A 21,634-nucleotide genomic window follows, 5' to 3' on the forward strand; every position below is an offset into this window, starting at 1 on the left:
AAAGATGGCACTGTAAACAGGAGGTACAGTGTACACAAGTGGTTTTCAAGTTCAGTTCTGGAGTACCTGTGGTTGTCAATTTTTTTTCCAGCCAGTTTCACATATCAGTATGTCATTATTACTACTACTATTAGTGCTACTTTATCCAGCTGTTTGATTCGCAGACTTTTTTCTTCACTTATTCTGCATTCATTAAAATATTCTAGTATAATAATATACAAATAAAAGATTTCAAAAATATGTGTGTTTTGCCATAGCATTAAATGCTTAGCTTTCTTTTGCCATATTCTTCTTAATTCACCTGTCTCTGTGAAGTTTGCTTTCCTACGTTTATCCAAATACTGACACTTAGTAAGGAGCAGTGTAGACACAAGTGCCAATAACCTATTAAAAGGAGTTTCTAACCCCTCAAACACTTTACTTCTACATCATGTGCGTATGTCAGTAATAGCATACACCATTAAAACAGAAAGGCCAGTTTAATTTATAAATACTTTCAAAAGAGTCATGTTGCCACAAAAGTAACAGACTTGGAAAATGCTGTTTATGTTTTCTGTCATCTTACAAAGTAATACAAACTTCAGCAAACAAGAAAAGACCATACTGGCCATCAAGCTTGATGGGTTAGCTAATGGCTAAGAACTCATCCATATACAGTTTTCAAAGCCGTTAACTTTTTTTGGTGTCACTACATAATTCAGTACTTTGTTCCAGACTCTCTAACCTTTTTATGTTAAGATTTGCTTTCTATCTGATGTGTTGAATGAATTTTCCTTTGGTTTCCACTGGTGTACTCCAGAATGTAATTCAGTATTTAACTGTAAACCTTCCGGTGGATCAGCTTTGCCAATGTCTTTTAAAAATTCTGAAGACTTGTTCAGTAAATGGTAAGGCTCTTACTTTGCATTTCATGCTTCCCTAACCAGAATTTGCAGGGTAGGATGAAACTCTCTTAAAATGTCCATCCATCCATTTTCCAACCTGCTGAATCCGAACACAGGGTCACGGGGGTCTGCTGGAGCCAATCCCAGCCAACACAGGGCACAAGGCAGGGCACCAATCCTGGGCAGGGTGCCAACCCACCGCAGGACACACACAAACACACCCACACACCAAGCACACACTAGGGCCAATTTAGAATCACCAATCTACCTAACCTGCATGTCTTTGGACTGTGGGAGGAAACTGGAGCACCCGGAGGAAACCCACGCAGACACGGGGAGAACATGCAAACTCCACGCAGGGAGGACCCGGGAAGCGAATGTTTCTGTGAGAAATACACATTTACGAGTAATGTTGACCTCATCCTATAATTTATGTTGATGGGAACTGTAGTGGCAAATCTTACTGTATTCTGCATGTGGACTATAAACGTTTGTAAAACAGAACTAACTTTTGTCTCAGTAAATTTAACATTGTGATTGCACTACTATTATTTCGCGGTAGTTACTTAACACAATACAGATTAGAATTTAAATATGATCTGTAAACCAGATCACAGAGATAGCCGTTAATATGGTGCCCCTGGTACCTAAAGTTTTATTTATTCTACGTCTTCTTATGTGTATGGATGGTATTTATGACCCGCATTTAAAAGCTGTCAATTTCTAATCCCGCAGTATTCTGCTTTTAACACAAAACCTCATCAGCCGACTAGTATTGCCAAGATGGCGGAATACACACATTCCAAGACGAATTCCTAAACTTCCTGTTCCAGACGCCTTTAACTTTCCATCTCAACCGCTAATGTTCATTTGGCCACGTACTGCCGAAACTTTTGCATCAGAGCTGGGTAACACTGTCTGGCCTTAGCCGGATGCAATTTGACAGTTCCTTCGACCGATGAGTTCATCCCAAAAGAATTCCCTTTACCAAGATGTCTTCCTTTGAGCTTCAACTGGCAGCGCAGGGACTGCACACACGCGCGCATGCGTCTTCCCTTTACAAAGATGGCGGCACCTCCCATTTCCAAAGGGATGGGCGGTGTCGGATTCCCGCAGCTCTTTGTTTTGTCCGTGTCCGCCGTCAAACGGCGAATAAAGTTGTGTGGCTGTTGAATCCGCAGTGACTCCCGAATAGGAAACAGCAATGGAGGATTTAGATTATAGTAAGTACTGTTTTACTATTATTATTACTCTACACCCAATTAAGTGACAGTATCCTTAAGGAAACAAAAGAGGTATTTGGCTGTTCAGTTTGGTGAAACATTTGTGTAGAATGCGACGCTGAGAGATCACCGGTGATGAGAAATGGTTCCAGCGATGCTTGCCATTATCTTAATCATCAATGCAAATTTTGCCTCGTTTTTATTACTAAAAATAAAATATTTAGTCCTCTGGCGTTGATCATGTTAGTGAGCGTGAGACTCATTAGAGGAGAGCATTCGGGTTTTCGGCACCATTGGTGTGCCTTTTCGTTCCGGGTATTGATTATTGGTACTGTGTCTTTTTTTGTTGTTAAAACTATTGCAGTAAAATCCTATATTGTTTATTAAATTGTCAAAAGTGCACAGTTTCATAAAGTGTTTGCTGTGTATTATTTTCATTTGGATAATTACGCGACGAACATACCACTTTTATATTTACGCAGGTCGTGATATGTGAGAGCGCATCATTGTTAATAAGTGATGAGAACGGACATTATTCCGGCACGGTACTCGAGGAATATAAGGAAACAAAACGACACATCTCATATTTATGTTATTATCTGCGACAGTTTTCTCTAAAACTTCTAATGTTAATCAAAACAAGTAATCAATTTGTCATGCCGACTTGAATACAATTTGGATACATAGTGTGTTTTCACCGGTAACTCAGACACGTATCAGTTAGACATTACGGATTACAGTAGTTATGATAATACTGTATGTCAGGTCTTAGCATATATTAATAGAGATAGGAAAGTGAAATAAACTCAAAGTGAGTCGTTTATGCATGTTCTTCAATAATAGTTTTCATAAGATTTTAAAGGAAATTATACATCGTGGTGTAGGTTAAATGGTATACTGTAGATGTGTTTTCAACGGCAGTGTAAAATCGAATCATACGGAGGTAGTGTGGTGCAGTGGTTAGTTTCAGAGTTCTGGATTTGCGTGTCAGCCCTGCCTGCTAACATAACCCCATTGAAAGGTGTGTGGCAGCCCTATACTTGGCACGTGTATACAGTTGTGGTGAAATTGTGTCTTGCTACTGTTGTGTTGACTTGTAAATGTTCATTTATTGTGAAGGTACTTGTTATGAAAGGTGCTGTATAACATTGTTTAATTGAAGCTAATAAAATAATGTTCCTATCCTCCTTGATGCACTTGAAGTACAACAAACAGCATTTATAAACTATACAGTAAAGCCTCAATGAGTAGAGCTTACTCACCAACTAATGTGCAGTAGTTGTGTGAATTTGCGTATACCAACAATTTCACTTTCCTTCTGAATTTGGATAAATGAATGTTTTGGGTTTTTTTTTTTTTAGTTTTATGTTACTGAATAATATAGTCCAAACATCTTTTACTATTAAATTCACACAGTATATATTTTAGCATTTTAGCAAGTTAAATTGGTTTGGTTGGAAATCAGTACCTTGACTACTTGAATAATTTCAGCAGGTTAGAAGCCTCTGTTTATTGTATTTTTTTAAAAATATTGTTTTAAATGTAAAGTTATCGTACATTTAAAAAATATGTGGCTGAAAAAAGTTGGATAAGACTGGCACTGCATAAAAAAGATTTAAGTAGACATTTTATAATTTGTTTACAATTAAATCACCTCATAATTCTAAAATTATTTGCAACACAATTGTGTATTAATAAACATTTCTGCAAATATAAAACAAATGCACAGTTTATTTTATGCTACATCAATATTAACCCTTTGCAGTCGTATTTAATGTTCAACGTCACGCTACATTAGTCGTAATTAATTATTGAAAAAACGGCAATAATTACAGCAGTTATTTTTTTCAAGCACGTAGGAATAACACAGGCCACTTTTCTCGACCAGGCGACTGTGCAAATCGGTCAGAAACTTGCAGGGCCACCAGCGGTGGCCTGACGACCTATAGCGCACTTTTTACTAAGGCCAGTTTTCTGGCCTAACGACCGCAAAGGGTTAATGTTTTAGACGGTTTGACGCACACCAGTGTTTACTAATCAATGTGACCCTGCCTGTGTGCTGGTCATTTTGTGACTGTGTTAGGCTGAAGCTTGGGAGAGAAGTATAATGCATTTTTTTGCCTGTCAGAGTTGTATACATTGCTAGAAGTTATTCAGACTGACCGTTTGAAACAACTAGCTTGGCGAATAAAATTTTTCAGTCATATCAAGTTTAAATTGTTATTATGTAAGTGATAAGTTTTGCTTTATATTAGTCAGTCATTATCCAACCCGCTATATCTAACAACATTTTGAGAGTTTAAGAAAATAAAAACATGTTATCACATTTGATCAAACCACTATAATGTAAATGTTTTTAGTTGAATAAGCAACGTACAACTAAATCTATAATCAAACAAGGGCAATGTGTTTGATTTTTTTGAATGCTGGTTTTCTATAGTGTAAGACCTCCTAGACACATTTTCAGAGAAGTCCTTCTGCATTTTGCTTAGGCTGGAGAGATTTCATTAGTAAGTTTTTAAATCCAAATGGTTGCAAAGACATAATTAAAATTGCATTATGCGGTCTAGTGTTGGATACAATTTTCTGTGTTAATAAGCATGGCTTGTCTAAAATGTGTGTTGTACTGTACTTGTCATGGGCATTCTGACCAAATGCAGCTTTAAGGCTACTAGCATACAAATCTTTTGTATTTGTACTGTTTCAGGTAATTGTGTTTCTGTTCTCAGATCCATGAGAAAAACCTTTTTTTTTTTTTTTATATATATAAACAACATTGCTGTCCACTACTGCATCTCTCTGAGACAGAAACAAATCCTTCATACAAGAAGAATGATCTGCATTGACCAGATATAACAGGTCACCATGACAAATGTTTATGTTCAGTGCATTCTGGAATCCTGTGCAGCAGTTTCCAAAGCCACAATTTTCATTTGGATGTTAATGTATAGTGTTATGCTACAGATTAAAAATGGCCCAAATGAACACTTGATCACACATACCAGAAATGTATTGATTTAATGAAGCAATATGATTGTTGCTCCAAATATTCATGAATCAGCAAGGTTTGTAAATGTAATTCCCACAAGTTCTAAATTTATAATGCTTTCTTACTTGTTGCAATAATAGTCAGTCTATATCTATTTTTAAATCGCTATTTTATAGTTTTGGCAAATTTATTACTTTGGAATAGATTTATTTTTTTAATGGTTTATGGTTGTATGCATAGGTTGTCACCTTCCTGTTGCAGTTGCTCTTGATTGGAACATATAGCTGTGGAATACAGCATTTGGCTGTTTGGTGGCGTTTTACAAGTGTGTGTCAGAAGTCGAGGACATAGGGTTGTAAACTTCCCTATATACCTTGGACCATCCAATGGGATTAGTTTTATACCTGGAGGTGGTATAACGTCAGTGCTTGAAATGGGGTAGTGTCATACCTGGTACTCTGCACAGGAATTTCTTTTAGTTCAGACCACCTTAACAACTCCCACCAACGACTCAGACAGGACTTAAATTAGGACACAAATTAAGGGATAGTGAAGTCACATTCAGGTTTTTATTTGACATACCGACAACTACCAGTTAGTGTCTGTGTTGAAAAATTTAAAGAAATGTGCAATCATCAACTCTTTAAAATGTTTATTGTGGGCTGATTGCTTTTAAACCTGTACCTGAAAAATAAAAATCGGTGACACACATAAACAGATTACAAACAATGTTTAAAGATAACTTGAACATTATGAAAATTGTCTGTAGAACGTTTCTCTGTAACACGGACAAGAAGGACAATCCAACAGAAAAATCAGGATCTTGTAGGACTCCTTATTCTATGATGCCACAATTCTGTTTTACCTTCTCTTCTGGACTTCCAAAATGTTTGGTTTTGGCAACAGTTAATGGTGATTTCAAAGCAAACATGTTTACTGGCAAACTACTAATAGCTATTATCATTCTTAAACCCGCTTACTCTAATACAGAAAAAAGGAGAACATTCAAACTCCACATAGATAATCAAGTGCTGGATTTGAATCTATTATGCTGGAGCAGTAAAACGGCAGTGATAGTGAGTTTGCACTACTGTGCTGCTTAGACTACAAATGTGTTAATTGTATTTTAACTAAATATCTCAAATTTCTTAACCACTTTCATACTTATAGCCTTTTTTTGATTGCTCAACTCTCTTAGAGCCGTAAAAAATTAGACATTTAACAGGAAAAACAGTAGGGTATGGATTAACAAATAAAAAAACTTATTTTTCTCAGCATATTTTATACTCTAGATTTTTTTAATCATTGTACCAATGCAATGTTTCCTGAATAAGTCTATGTTTTTAAGCCATAGCATGAATGTAAATCTCTACATGCAGAAGCAAAGAATTATTTAAAGTTAAAATGGCAGAAATAACAAGAGATATAACAAGATATAACAAGTTACTTGAATGGCTGGTTGAAAACTTTATCTACTCTGCTTTATTACCTATTTTATAAACTACTGACCTACCTACAACCACACGCTCATTCAGGAAGTGGTCCCCTGAGGCAGAGCAGGCTCTGAGAGACTGCTTTGAAATTACGGACTGGGATATCCTGCAGGGATCACATAGTGAGAACATTGAGGAGGTTGTTGACTGCACTACTGACTACATCAACTTCTGTATGGACATTGTAGTTCCAGTAAGAACAGTATGCTGCTATGCTAACAAGCAGCCAAGGATTACAAGTGACATTAAGGGCCTTTTGAACCAGAAGAAAAGGGCTTTTAAAGATGGTGATCAGCATGAGCTCAAGCGTGTGCAGAAGGAACTCCGAGTCTAGCTCAGGGCGGCTAATGAGCAGTACAGGAGAAAGCTGGAGCAGAAATTGCAGAATAACAGCATGAAGGAAGTGTGGGATGGGATGAAGATCATCACTGGCTGCAGCTCAAAGCGGGGTGCCACCATAGAGAGAGATGTGAAGAGAGCAAACCAGATGAACAACTTCTTTACCAGGTTTGACCACCCTAACCCACTCTCACCTTGGAGTACTGCACTCTCCACCCATCCTTCTGCTGATAGCAGCATAGGAGAGAGTTTCCTCCCACCCACAATTACAGCAGCCCAGGTAAGCAGAGAGCTGAGGAGACTTTGTGCCAGCAGAGCAGTGGGTCCAGATGGAGTATTGCCATGACTGCTGAAGGTCTGTTCATCAGAGCTGGGGGGTCCTCTACAGCGCATCTTCAACCTGAGCCTGGAACAGGGGAGAGTCCCGAGGCTTTGGAAAACATCTTGCATCACCCCAGTCCCAAAGGTATCACGTCCTAGTGAGCTGAATGACTTCCGGCCTGTCGCTCTGACGTCACATGTGATGAAGACCATGGACCAGCTGCTGCTTCACCACCTGAGGCCACAGGTCTGCCACGCCCTCGACCCTCTGCAGTTCGCATACCAGGAGAAGGTTGGAGCAGAGGATGCCATCATCTATATGCTACACCGATCCCTATCCCACTTGGACAGAGTCAGTGGTGCTGTAAGAATTATGTTTCTGGACTTCTCTAGCGCCTTCAACACCATCCAACCTCTGCTCCTTAGGGACAAACTGACAGAGATGGGAGTAGATTCATACATGGTGGCATGGATTGTGGACTATCTTACAGACAGACCTCAGTATGTGCATCTCGGGAACTGCACGTCTGACATTGTGGTCAGCAACAGGAGCGCCGCAGGGGACTGTGCTTTCTCCGCTCCTGTTCAGCCTATATACATCGGACTTCCAGTACAACTCGGAGTCCTGCCATGTGCAAAAGATGGCTGACAACACTGCTATCATGGGCTGCATCAGGGGTGGGCAGGAGGACGAGTATAGGAACCTAATCAAGGACTTTGTTAAATGGTGCGACTCAAACCACCTACAACTGAACACCAGCAAAACCAAGGAGCTGGTGGTGGATTTTAGGAGGACCAGGCCCCTCATGGACCCCATGATCATCAGAGGTGACTGTGTGCAGAGGGTGCAGACCTATAAATACCTGGGAGTGCAGCTGGATGAAAATTGGACTGGACTGCCAATACTGATGCTCTGTGCAAGAGAGGACACAGCCGAGTATATTTCCTTAGAAGGCTGGCATCTTTCAACATCTGCAGTAAGATGCTGTAGATGTTCTATCAGACGGTTGTGGCGAGCGCCCTTTACTACGCAGTGGTGTGCTGGGGAGGCAGCATAAAGAAGAGGGATGCCTCACGCCTGGACAAATTGGTGAGGAAGGCAGGCTGTATTGTAGACACGGAGCTGGACATCCGTGGCAGAACGACAGGCGCTCAGCAGTCTCCTGTCAATCATGGAGAATCCACTACATCCACTAAACAGTGTCATCTCCAGACAGAGGAACAGCTTCAGCGTTAAACGTTAACATTATACAAAATTATATAAAATTATAAGTTATTGTCTGTTATACCTGCATTTTTATCACTCTTTAATATTGTTTTTTATCAGTATGCTGCTGCTGGAGTATGTGAATTTCCCCTTGTGATTAATAAAGTATCTCTATCTATCTATCTATCTATCTATCTATCTATCTATCTATCTATCTATCTACTGTAAATATCAGAAAGAATAAGTTGTCACATTAAAGTATGAAGTTCAAAATATGAAAGTCAATTTTTTTTTTTTTTATAAGCAGTAGGACTTTTCACCCAAACCACACACTTTCACTTTGTGTTACATTTAAGGGGAGAACCCTTCCCCCCCCCATTTCAAAAGTGAATTTTAAGCCCTGCTCAGTACATCTACAGCGAGATTCCAACTCATTTCTGATACATAGTTCAGTCCATTTCTGCTAACAGCCTTTAACAGCCATCCTAAACATTCAACGGCTGTACTTTGTATAATGTTAAATGTTAACGTTTACCCCCCACCCGGGTGGAATTGAAGAGTCGCATAGTTTGGGGGAGGAGCGATCTCCTCAATCTGTCAGTGGAGCAGGACAGTGACAGCAGTCTGTCGCTGAAGCTGCTCCTCTGTCTGGAGATGATACTATTCAGTGGATGCAGTGGATTCTCCATAATTGATAGGAGCCTGCTGAGCACCCGTCGCTCTGCCACAGATGTTAAACTGTCCAGCTCTATGCCAACAATAGAGCCTGCCTTCCTCACCAGTTTGTCCAGGCGTGAGGCGTCTTTCTTCTTAATGCTGCCTACCCAGCACACCACCGCGTAGAAGAGGGCGCTCGCCACAACCGTCTGATAGAACATCTGCAGCATCTTATTGCAGATGTTGAAGGACGCCAGCCTTCTAAGGAAGTATAGTCGGCTCTGTCCTTTCTTACACAGAGCATCAGTATTGGCAGTCCAGTCTAATTTATCATCCAGCTGCACTCCCAGGTATTTATAGGTCTGCACTATCTGCACACAGTCACCTTTGATGATCACAGGGTCCATGAGGGGTCTGGGCCTTCTAAAATCCACCACCAGCTCCTTGGTTTTGCTGGTGTTCAGGCGTAGGTGGTTTGAGTCGCACCATTTAACAAAGTCATTGATTAGGTCCCATACTCCTCCTCCTGCCCACTCCTGATGCAGCCCAGGATAGCAGTGTCATCAGCAAACTTTTGCACGTGGCAGGACTCCGAGTTGTATTGGAAGTCCGATGTATATAGGCTGAACAGGACCGGAGAAAGTACAGTCTCCTGTGGCGCTCCTGTGTTGCTGACCACAATGTCAGACGTGCAGTTCCCAAGACGCACATACTGAGGTCTGTCTTTAAGATAGTCCACGATCCATGCCACCAGGTATGAATCAACTCCCATCTCTGTCAGCTTGTCCCTAAGGAGCAGAGGTTGGATTGTGTTGAAGGCGCTAGAGAAGTCCAGAAACATAATTCTTACAGCACCACTGCCTCTGTCCAAGTGGGAGAGGGATTGATGTAGCATGTAGATGATGGCATCCTCCGCTCCCACCTTCTCCTGATATGCAAACTGCAGAGGGTGTGTTGAACCTGTGGCCTAAGGTGGTGAAGCAGCAGCCTCTCCATGGTCTTCATCACATGTGATGTCAGAGCAACAGGCCGGAAGTCATTCAGCTCACTAGGACGTGATACCTTTGGGACTGGGGTGATGCAAGATGTTTTCCAAAGCCTCGGGACTCTCCCCTGTTTCAGGCTCAGGTTGAAGATGCGCTGTAGAGGACCCCCCAGCTCCGATGAACAGACCTTCAGCAGTCGTGGCAATACTCCATCTGGACCCGCTGCTTTGCTGGTATGAAGTCTCCTCAGCTCTCTGCTCACCTGCGCTGTTGTAATTGTGGGTGGGGATGTCTTTCCTATGCTGGTATCAGCAGAAGGATGTGTGGAGGGTGCAGTACTCCGAGGTGAGAGTGAGAGTGGGTTAGGGTGGTCAAACCTGTTACAGAAGTTGTTCATTTGGTTTGCTCTCTTCACGTCTCTCTCGATGGTGGCACCCCGCTTCGAGCTGCAGCCAGTGATGATCTTCATCCCATCCCACATTTCCTTCATGCTGTTATTCTGCAACTTCTGCTCCAGCTTTCTCCTGTACTGCTCCTTCGCCACCCTGAGCTGGACTCGGAGTTCCTTCTGCATGCGCTTGAGCTCATGCTGATCACCGCTTTTAAAAGCCCTTTTCTTCTGGTTCAAAAGGCCCTTGATGTCACTTGTAATCCATGGCTTGTTGTTAGCATAGCAGCGTACAGTTCTTACTGGAACTACAATGTCCATACAGAAGTTGATGTAGTCAGTAGTGCAGTCAACAACTTCCTCAATGTTCTCACTATGTGATCCCTGCAGGATATCCCAGTCTGTAGTTCCAAAGCATTCTCTCTGAGCCTTCTCTGCCTCAGGGGACCACTTTCTGAATGAGTGTGTGGTTGTAGGTAGGACCCTCACTCTTGGTTTGTAGTGAGGCTGAAGCAGAACCAGGTTATGATCTGCTTTCCCAAGCGCAGGCAGCGGGGTGGCGCTGTATGCGTCTTTAACGTTTGCACACGGTAAATCAATAGTCTTATTTCCCCAGGTCATTGTATAACTTTATTGTCTTGGTAACTACAGGTTTTCACTAAGATGACAGTAAAATAAATTTGTCTGAGGGTAAAAATGTTTCATTTTGGGATAGGTGAAACTGATATTGCTTATGGACTTTATCATAGACTGTGCATGTGTTTTAGATTTGTTTAGCTGTCAGGAACTTGGGTATTGCTAATGTAAAGTTTAACGGAGATATTATGAAATAAACGTTTGTGTGTGTGTGTATATATATATATATATATATATATATATATATATATATATATAATATGTTAGTTTGTTTGTGTGTGTGTGTGTTTTTTTAAAGTTCTGTTCCGGCTTAATCAGTGCTAGGAAAGGAAGCCTATGTACCCCTCTTTGAATTGCAATGAGTATTGCAGCCTAACATTTCTCCGGATATTGCACATATACATGCACATAAAGTTAAAGGATAAGTTTGGTATTTTTTTTTTAAGTCAGGGTTTTCTTCACAATCATGGTACATATTAATTTGCCACATAAAATTCTGTTCTAAATTTAATTGTTGTTTATAAATTTTAAAAGTACTTTCTTTGTTCTTGCATCCTCCAATGGAGCTGTATGAAACCCCACATTCATACGTAATAGAAAAATTCTTAAAATTTACCAAAATGTGCACTTTGACATGGCAAAGGATTATATTTAAGAAAATGTTCCTTTCCGTGTTTGAGGCATAACTACAAAAAGAAATAATTATTTTATCACAGATTCTTGATCGTGTATTCTTCAGGTAAGGATATGTTACTTTGTTTGTTTGTTTGTTTGTTTGTGTGCTTCCAGTAGTTGTGGAGTTATGACAACGCAATGCCCCAATCTCTGTCCCATTACATTCTGTGTTATTTTTACAAACATACAAAGTGAGATGCAAGGTAGTGTAGTGAAAACAGCGCCTGTGAGTTTCATTGTATTTTGTATACATAACAATAAATGTGAACTGAACTGGATTACACTGCATTATACTTTTAATAAAAGCCTTAGAGTCTTTTTAAAGAGCCAAGCCACTTTTGCTGTGTTGTGTCTTGCGCATGCCTGATCCAAATAAAAAACCCTCTAAAAAAGGCAGTGTATGAGTGAGTGTAGAGCAGATTGAAGCACTCTAAAGAAATTGCAATTTTTTCTTACATTTAGGGTTTATCTTGCTGCTGATATGTAATAAAAAAACTGAGCCTAATGTTTTTGAGGGAGTAAATTCATTGATCCTTATTTCAGGCAATCTGTAAACTCATGCAGACTCTGTGTAGGACATGATGCATGTGGGGGAAGTAATGTCAGCCCACTATGTGTATGTCAAAACATCTGTACTTACTAAATTTCATCCTGTTTAAACTAAAACTTTAAAATAATCATTGATTAATTGACCCTTACAATATAACTGTGTGTGCTTGCCCTGCGATGGACTGACACCTCATCTAGGGATTATTTCAGCCTTGGGTTTGATGCTTGCTTGGAAAGACTCAAGTTAGACTGCAACCTAGCCCTGGATAAGTGGGTTAGGGCTTGAAGTGGGGCAGTATGCACCGATACCTTGTATTGACTTTCTCCTCATCAGGCACTGGATGTATGCCTATAATGGCTGTTGTCACTTCATTCCCTTCTGTATGAGTTCTCTCTCACTAAAGGTCTTGTATGTTTTATCAATTCAACTGGAGCAGGCAGTATTTTTCCTATAGTAAAGAATATATGTGATCATAAGCATGTGTGTGTGTGTATTTTTTTTTTTCTTTCCCCATTATTGTCTCGATGTTTACAGAGTAGAGAGAGAAAGATGAACAGGGAAGTTGGTGAAGATGTGAGGCACATAGCCAGTCTCCTTTTAAATTTCTGAATCTCACAACAATGGTTTGCTTTTTGTTTTTTACATTCTTAAAATAACATGTATACAGTAATCCCTCACTTATCGCGGGAGATAGGTTCCAAGGCTGACCGCGATAACTGAATTTCCGCGAAGTAGGGACACCATATTTATTTAATTATTTCACGTTTATTTGGACGTTTTTAAACCCTCCCTGTATTGTTTACAACCCACCCTTTACTCTATTAATAACAGGGACAACTGCTAAGCAATATGAAATCGGTAGATAAGTTTACACTTACTGTATAGTGAAGTACACGTAGCTATATATGACGTGATGAATATGCTGCGCAGTAAAAATGATGACGATGAAAGTGATGATCCCCTGAATGCATTATAAAGAGCACGTTAATATTGAATGAGTGAGATGAGATGAGACTTCCTGGTTAATGCAGCACTGCGTCGCTGAGCCAATCAGCAGCACACAGGAACTTAACTGCGTGCTCTGATTGGGTAGCTTCTCAGCCATCCGCCAATAGCATCTCTTGTATGAAATCAACTGGGCAAACCAACTGAGGAAGCAACTATCAGAAGTAAAAAGACTAATTGTCCGCAGAAACCCGCGAAGAAGCGAAAAATCTGCGTTATATATTTAGATATGCTTACATATAAAATCCGCGAAGTCGTGAATCCGCGAAAAGTGAACCGCGAAGTGGTGAGGGATTACTGTATACTGTTTTGCAATATATGTACAACTAGCTGTGTGGTCTTCGGGACAGTAACAACCTGAGGACTCCCTAGCAGTTTTACTATGTTTGTGAACTTGGAGAGATGTCGGCTAAACTGTTAAGAATTACCCAGCACAGAAGCCGTGGACCCACCTTGTGTTTGCTTCCCTACTGGCTTTCATAAGAAGATACTGGGGATTCCATATCATGGCTGTATTGCTGGCATATGAGTCCTATTAATCTTTGTCTTGAGAAAATACCTCTAGATAAACCATGTTTTTATTGAAGGCTTCAAGCCTTGACCTTCATTGCTGAGGTGTTTCACTTGCACGTTGTTGAGCTTCAGCATTTACTTCCTTTCAACGTTGTTTTTGATCCATGTCATTAGCATGATGTTGTTGTTGCATGGCAGCGTTTGCTGTACACAAGTCTTTCGTATTGGGTACATGCATATGCTATCTAGTGGCTGTGGTTGAGCGTAAGCAGAGCAGACTGCTCCATACACACACACACACACACACACCTTTCGTTTATACATGTCTAATGTCAAGGTGGAGATCAATACCTAATCACATTGTTGGCTTGAAAAAATTGACATATTTGGTAAGTTTTAAGGTTTTTTCTATCACATATGGACACAGGATTCCACAGAGCCGTTTTTAAAATTGGGGGGAATCCCTATTAAATTTAAAAACAAGGGGTGGATTTCAGACTTTGGGGGAGTGGTTGTAGAAGAAATCAAGCATTAATTAAAGAAAGAAACTTATCCTCTACTAGGACAGGTTTGATAAAACCCCTTTGAGCCAGTAATCATGCAGGAAGAAATCTCTTCAATGCGTCTTTATCTGTTCAGCAAATGCCGAAAAGGGAGCATTCATCACAGTTGTCTGTTACAGAATGATCAAAAAAGTAAGGGCAGAGGTCAGTTTTATAAACAACTGAATATGCATAACAGTACTGTATTAATGCTTGCATATCCTACTCTGTTTGGTTAAAAGACATGAGGTGCTTTAGCACAGAGCACAACCAGCCTAAAATAAGTCTTTTTCCATTATATCGTTACTAGTCATTTAGCCCGTTACAATAACAGGCGCTAGAACAGTAGTGCATAAACATTAGTAAGAACAGTCTCTATTAAATGGCAAAGGACCGTCTATTTTCTGTTACAGTAATACTGGCTTGTATGTAGCTGTAATATGCATCACTGTATTGTGTGCCTTTAATTTTCTCTCACAGTAATACGTCTCTCCAGCAAGTATTTTAATCTGTGCTGGCGTGCAGCTGATTATTGTATGTATGGCGTCTCCCCAGCAGCGGATTTTATGTGCGCGAAAATAAATCTACTTTTAAAAGTCATCCTATTGTAATATCATGAAAATTCGGATATTTAGGAAAACACTTTACCGGGCCAAGTTTGTTAATCGCAAATCTGATATCCTCAGAGTGAACACTTACACAACAACAAACACTAATACCACCTCTTTGGGGAAGCTGGTCTCAGTAGCCGATTGAATTTTTCGTGCGTTATGTTTTAGGTCTTACCTCATTTACCGAAATCCGATTGGATCGGCCGCGCGATTTTTTATAAGTCCCGCCCTCTCTGTCTTGTGTGACGTGTCAGGCGGCCTTTGAAGCATCGCACCGTGCCCCGCGCATGCGCACTTCACCAGAAGACACACACACGGACACGTGGACGCTGACAGGGATTTTATTAAAGAGGATTCTTCAATACGTCTTGAATTCAGCTCTTATTCTGTTAAGAAAACTTTAGAAGTGCCCAGTAGCAAATCTTACTAGGTGCATGAAAGAACATTACACCTCCCAGTTTCTTGAACCATCCACGTGGAACATTCTTGTTTACTTGACCATTTTAGCAGTTTCTTCATGACATTTCTAAAACAAATGAAATATTTCATTGTGCACTGCAAACCAAAATGCTGTTACCTCCAAGTTATTCTCTCACAGAGTAGGTGTCAAGAACTCACAGTTTAGAAAGCACTTTAATATTTATAATTTAGGCACTTTTCAAATGTCATAACTTATTCTTTCTAGTGTTTACAGTAGTTTTTTGTAAAATTTTGAGTAGTTATTATCCAGTTTTTCAGATAATTTACTTCTGCTATTTTAACTTTAAATACTTGTTTCATTTTGCATGTAGAGATTTCCTCACATATTTAGCCAAAAATCAAGACTTACCTTGGAAAAATTCCATCTGTAGAGTAAAACAAAATAATCTTCAGAATGTAAACTAAAATATGCTAAGCAAAACAGTCTCCTCCAAAGTATTGGAACAGCAAGATCAATTAGTTTGTTTTTTGCTGTGCACTGTAGACATTTGTGTGTGTGAGATCAAACAATGAATACAAGAGAACAAGAGTTTTAGCTTTTTTTTTTTTTTTTTTTTTTGGATCACTGAATTAATCCCATAGGGGAAATGTATTGCCTGATATTTACAGTGGTGTGAAAAACTATTTGCCCCCTTCCTGATTTCTTATTCTTTTGCATGTTTGTCACACAAAATGTTTCTGATCATCAAACACATTTAACCATTAGTCAAATATAACACAAGTAAACACAAAATGCAGTTTGTAAATGGTGGTTTTTATTATTTAGGGAGAAAAAAAAATCCAAACCTACATGGCCCTGTGTGAAAAAGCAATTGCCCCCTGAACCTAATAACTGGTTGGGCCACCCTTAGCAGCAATAACTGCAATCAAGCGTTTGCGATAACTTGCAATGAGTCTTTTACAGCGCTCTGGAGGAATTTTGGCCCACTCATCTTTGCAAAATTGTTGTAATGCAGCTTTATTTGAGGGTTTTCTAGCATGAACCGCCTTTTTAAGGTCATGCCATAGCATCTCAATTGGATTCAGGTCAGGACTTTGACTAGGCCACTCCAAAGTCTTCATTTTGTTTTTCTTCAGCCATTCAGAGGTGGATTTGCTGGTGTGTTTTGGGTCATTGTTCTGTTGCAGCACCCAAGATCGCTTCAGCTTGAGTTGACGAACAGATGGCCGGACATTCTCCTTCAGGATTTTTTGGTAGACAGTAGAATTCATGGTTCCATCTATCACAGCAAGCCTTCCAGGTCCTGAAGCAGCAAAACAACCCCAGACCATCACACTACCACCACCATATTTTACTGTTGGTATGATGTTCTTTTTCTGAAATGCTGTGTTCCTTTTACGCCAGATGTAACGGGACATTTGCCTTCCAAAAAGTTCAACTTTTGACTCATCAGTCCACAAGGTATTTTCCCAAAAGTCTTGGCAATCATTGAGATGTTTCTTAGCAAAATTGAGACGAGCCCTAATGTTCTTTTTGCTTAACAGTGGTTTGCGTCTTGGAAATCTGCCATGCAGGCCGTTTTTGCCCAGTCTCTTTCTTATGGTGGAGTCGTGAACACTGACCTTAATTGAGGCAAGTGAGGCCTGCAGTTCTTTAGACGTTGTCCTGGGGTCTTTTGTGACCTCTCGGATGAGTCGTCTCTGCGCTCTTGGGGTAATTTTGGTCGGCCGGCCACTCCTGGGAAGGTTCACCACTGTTCCATGTTTTTGCCATTTGTGGATAATGGCTCTCACTGTGGTTCGCTGGAGTCCCAAAGCTTTAGAAATGGCTTTATAACCTTTACCAGACTGATAGATCTCAATTACTTCTGTTCTCATTTGTTCCTGAATTTCTTTGGATCTTGGCATGATGTCTAGCTTTTGAGGTGCTTTTGGTCTACTTCTCTGTGTCAGGCAGCTCCTATTTAAGTGATTTCTTGATTGAAACAGGTGTGGCAGTAATCAGGCCTGGGGGTGGCTACGGAAATTGAACTCAGGTGTGATACACCACAGTTAGGTTATTTTTTAACAAGGGGGCAATTACTTTTTCACACAGGGCCATGTAGGTTTGGATTTTTTTTCTCCCTAAATAATAAACACCATCATTTAAAAACTGCATTTTGTGTTTACTTGTGTTATATTTGACTAATGGTTAAATGTGTTTGTCACACAAAATGTTTCTGATCATCAAACATGCAAAAGAATAAGAAATCAGGAAGGGGGCAAATAGTTTTTCACACCACTGTACATCTAGATACGTATTTTAAACATAGAACATAGCACATTTTACATCACATCACCCGTTTTTTAAACTACGCAAAAAAAAGTATTGCAACGGAATGTTTTCGACTAAATTAAAGTCAAAAATACAATAACTGCGTCAAGCCTACGACACATAGACTCCACCAGATTTCTTGTTTCTTCATTGGTTATGCCTTTCCAGGCTTTTACTACAGGGTTTCTTCCTTTAGCCTTCTGTTCAGGATGTGAAATGCATGTTCAATTGGGTTAAGCAGTAGTGATCGACTTGACTAGTCCAAAACCTTCCATTTTCTTCCCCGAATGAAGTCCTTTGTTGAAGTGGCAGTGTTGTTTGGATTATTTCTGCATAATAAAGTTACTCCAAATCAATTTGGATGCATTTCTCCATAGATGGACAGACAGTATGTTTCTGTAGACTGAGTGCATTCTGCTACTACCATCATGAGTTACATCTCTATATATAATCTTCATTTGGATCTTGATCTTTGTCCGCGAATGAATTAGAAGAAGCAGCACTAGATGGCAGTAGAGAGACAGCTAAAACATAGGCATTGCATTAAGAATCTCCTCCAGGCTTATACTACTGAAGACTGTAGTACTCCAGTCACACCTCAAAACACAGACATTCAAACTAAACAAATTGTTGTGCTTTAAATTAACTAATCTTTATATATAATCTTCATTTGGATCTTGATCTTTGTTTGTCCGCGAATTCCACGCATGCGTAGACCACCTTCCAGTTTAGTACGTTGTTGTTACTCACGGATGTCAACAATGTGCCGGAATAACAAAAGGGGTGGTGGACAGTGTTACGCTGGTTAGCTCCTGAGGCCTGGTTAGAGAATGAGATTGCCAAAGATAAAAGGTACGTGCCTACGTAACATATGAATGAAAGAAAGACAGTGGGTAAAATGAATGACAACGTAACAGCACGTTCCGGAAATTATTATTGTTACGTTGTAGCCGACGAGTCCTGTGCGTCTCACAGTTGTACCGTGGCTTGATCACATCTCAGTGAAGTGATCCCTATTTATGCTTTAAAGAGCCTGGATACCTATGTGTCCCCCTTTTATAACCATTGCTCCGTGTATATTGCCTTACTCTTTGGATTGCCATAAAGCAACCTGCGAGATTGGAGAAAGGTTAAGAAGAGATCATGAGAGGAAACGACAGTGTCGTGAAAACGAGACGGACTGTGAACGGAGAGAAGCAGAAATGCTCCTACACCACCACATAATTACTATTCGGACAGTGATTCCGAGTAGGCCGTTCCTATCGAATCAATGTCCAAGGGTTTTTTTTTTTGTAATTTTGTTTCCCTTATAAAAAATCATAATGCTGTGCAACGAAGGGCCCAGTTCACGACTGGCAGCCGCATTTAAACAGGGAGCCCTTCACAGACAACTTTAACACGCGTGACGTAGTTGGGCGCACATGGCTAGTCATCAATAAAAATGACCATGTCTGTTTCAGAAGATGCCATGCAAGCCTAAGCCATGACGCAACCATGCTTCACAGATGATCTTGAATGTTTAGAATCACGAACAGATCCTTTCTCATACTTTTGAATTCCATCACTTTGTAAGAGGTTAATCTCTGTTTCATCAGTCCTTAAAACTTTGTTCCAAAACTGTACATTTTTGCAAATTCCAATCTGGTTTTTCGATTTTTACTGCTAAGTGGTTTGCGTCTTGCAGTATGACCTTTTATATTGTTGTTCTCCAAGTCTTCTTCAAACAGTGTACTGTGATATTTCCACTCCTGCTTTTTAGAGCTTGTTCATAATGTTTGTGACTGTTGTTTTAGGGTTTTGCTTTACTGTTCTCACCAGTTGTCTGTCATCAGTTCTTATTGTTTTCTTTGGATAACCGGTTTGACGCCTCTTGCTCAGTGCACCAGTGGTTTCCTTTTTTTTCAGGACATTCCAAATTATGGTACTGGCTATGCCCAATGTTTTTGAAATACCTCTGATGGACTTTCCTCCTTTACTCAGTTTCAGAATGACATGCTTTTTTGCCTTAGACATAAGAACGGTAGACCAACATGACGTTTTAAGTACAAATGCAGTCTTAACAGGTGAAAGCCAACTGAGAGTTGATTTTCCGGGATACTTTGTGAATGAACAATCAATCATGTATAACATACCTGGGCAACAAGAAACACCTGTCAGCTCATGATGTTCCAATACTTTTGGTTACTTGAAAAAAAAAAACTGGATGGTTTAATACAAAATGTGCTGTTTTTATGTTGTTTAACATATCTAGATGTAAATACCAGGAAATAAAAGCTGAAACTCTGATCTCTCTTCTCATATTAATCTTTTGATCTCACACACAAATGTCTTCAGTGCACAGCAAAAACAAATTAATTGGCCTTACTGTTTCAATACTTTTGGAGGGGGCTGTATATATTTTTTTGAATTTTTTTTCTTCAATACTGTATTGTTTTTCCTGTCCGAGTATGATTTTTGTGCAGCTTCAAGACAGTTGAGCAGTAATACGGTAGTAAATGTGAATGTAGTTAATTTAAGATATTAGTATAGAGTTAACATATTCACAGCCTAGGGGGCACTGTGGTGCACAGTGATTTGCATTGCCACATTACAGATCCAGCATGCTAGGTTAATTTCCAGTACCTAATATTCTGCATGGAGTCTGCAGGTTCTCCTAGTGCCTCTGTGCTGTTTTTCTGGGTACTCCAGTTATCATCCTACATTCTCCAAGCTGTGCAGGTTTGGTTAAATGGTCCCAATGCAGGTGTGAGTATATGCATGTGTGCACCCTGTGATAAACTGGTACCCTGTCCACGTCCTTTTCCTACTTTGTGCCTAGTGCTGCCAGAGTAGGCTCTTGTTCCCTGCTCCTCTGAATTGGACTAAGCGGGTTTGAGAATGACTAGGACTATTTTTGCCGGTGGACATAACACATTTGTTTTTGAGATTGCTATGAATGGTTGAAATACCATAAGAGAAAACAAAAGTGCATTGTGTTACATTTTTGGATGCCTTTCCCTATCGTATGTGCCTTTCTGTTGGAATGTCTTTCTATTTAGAGTTGGGTGGCTGCCTTAGCAGTGGGTATATCTACTGCCAATTTTTTTTGAAAGTTATCCTTGAGCATGGCTCTGGGAACAGATTTTTGGTAAGGGATGCTGCCGTATACAAAGACTAGAGTACATGCATGAGAAATTAGTTTCTACGCCTTGCCCCACTGCAGCAACGGCCACTTTTAAATTTATTTAATATAATTAATTAAAAATACAAACACAGCAGGCTTAGATTTTGCCAGTTTGTAAAATCTTTTGTCAAACCTCTAATAAACTGGCAATTTCTGGATTTTTTCTTTAGATTTTAGCAGAAGAATATACAGTACTTCAACCTATTTGTAGCCTTCAATTTAAAAACATTTAATTAAGTTTCTTCTAAAGTGCAGTTTAAACAACGGGCATTGCTTTCTATCATTGGCTCTTGCCGCACAGTTGCACAGCTCCACTGAACAGATTAATTCCTCAGCTCCACACTCTAGTCAAGAGCAACTGCACCATGTAGCTAACATCATATATATTAAGCAAAACGCACACAATGAAAAAATGTATTAATTCATAATTGATAAATTGGGCAAATCATAACATAGGAATTTTAAAAAGATGTTAGAGTCCTGTCCTGCGGTGGGTTGGCACCCTGCCCGGAATGGGTTCCCTGCCTTGCGCCCTGTGTTGGCTGGGATTGGCTCCAGCAGACCCCCGTGACCCTGTGTTCGGATTCAGCGGGTTGGAAAATGGATGGATGTTAGAGTCCTGCAACAACTTAGAAAGATTGGCTTAACAAATAAATGTGTGTGGGAAATATGTGCCTAAAAACGATCATTTGTAGCTGTTACGTAGTTTGTGTGGGAT

General features: G+C 39.9%; 1 protein-coding gene across 1 annotated transcript in view; it reads left to right on the plus strand.

Moving 5' to 3' along the window:
• Window positions 1-1,942: 1,942 nt before the first annotated feature.
• cyth2 (cytohesin 2) overlaps window positions 1,943-21,634 on the plus strand; it is a 68,162-nt gene continuing 48,470 nt past the window's right edge. Inside the window, exon 1 of the mRNA XM_028821756.2 lies at window positions 1,943-2,107. Coding sequence (XP_028677589.1) covers window positions 2,089-2,107 — 19 coding nt within the window. The 5' untranslated portion in view covers window positions 1,943-2,088. The remainder of the gene's footprint in view (window positions 2,108-21,634) is intronic.

This window comes from Erpetoichthys calabaricus, chromosome 16 (assembly GCF_900747795.2).
Source record: "Erpetoichthys calabaricus chromosome 16, fErpCal1.3, whole genome shotgun sequence".
Taxonomy (NCBI): domain Eukaryota; kingdom Metazoa; phylum Chordata; class Cladistia; order Polypteriformes; family Polypteridae; genus Erpetoichthys; species Erpetoichthys calabaricus.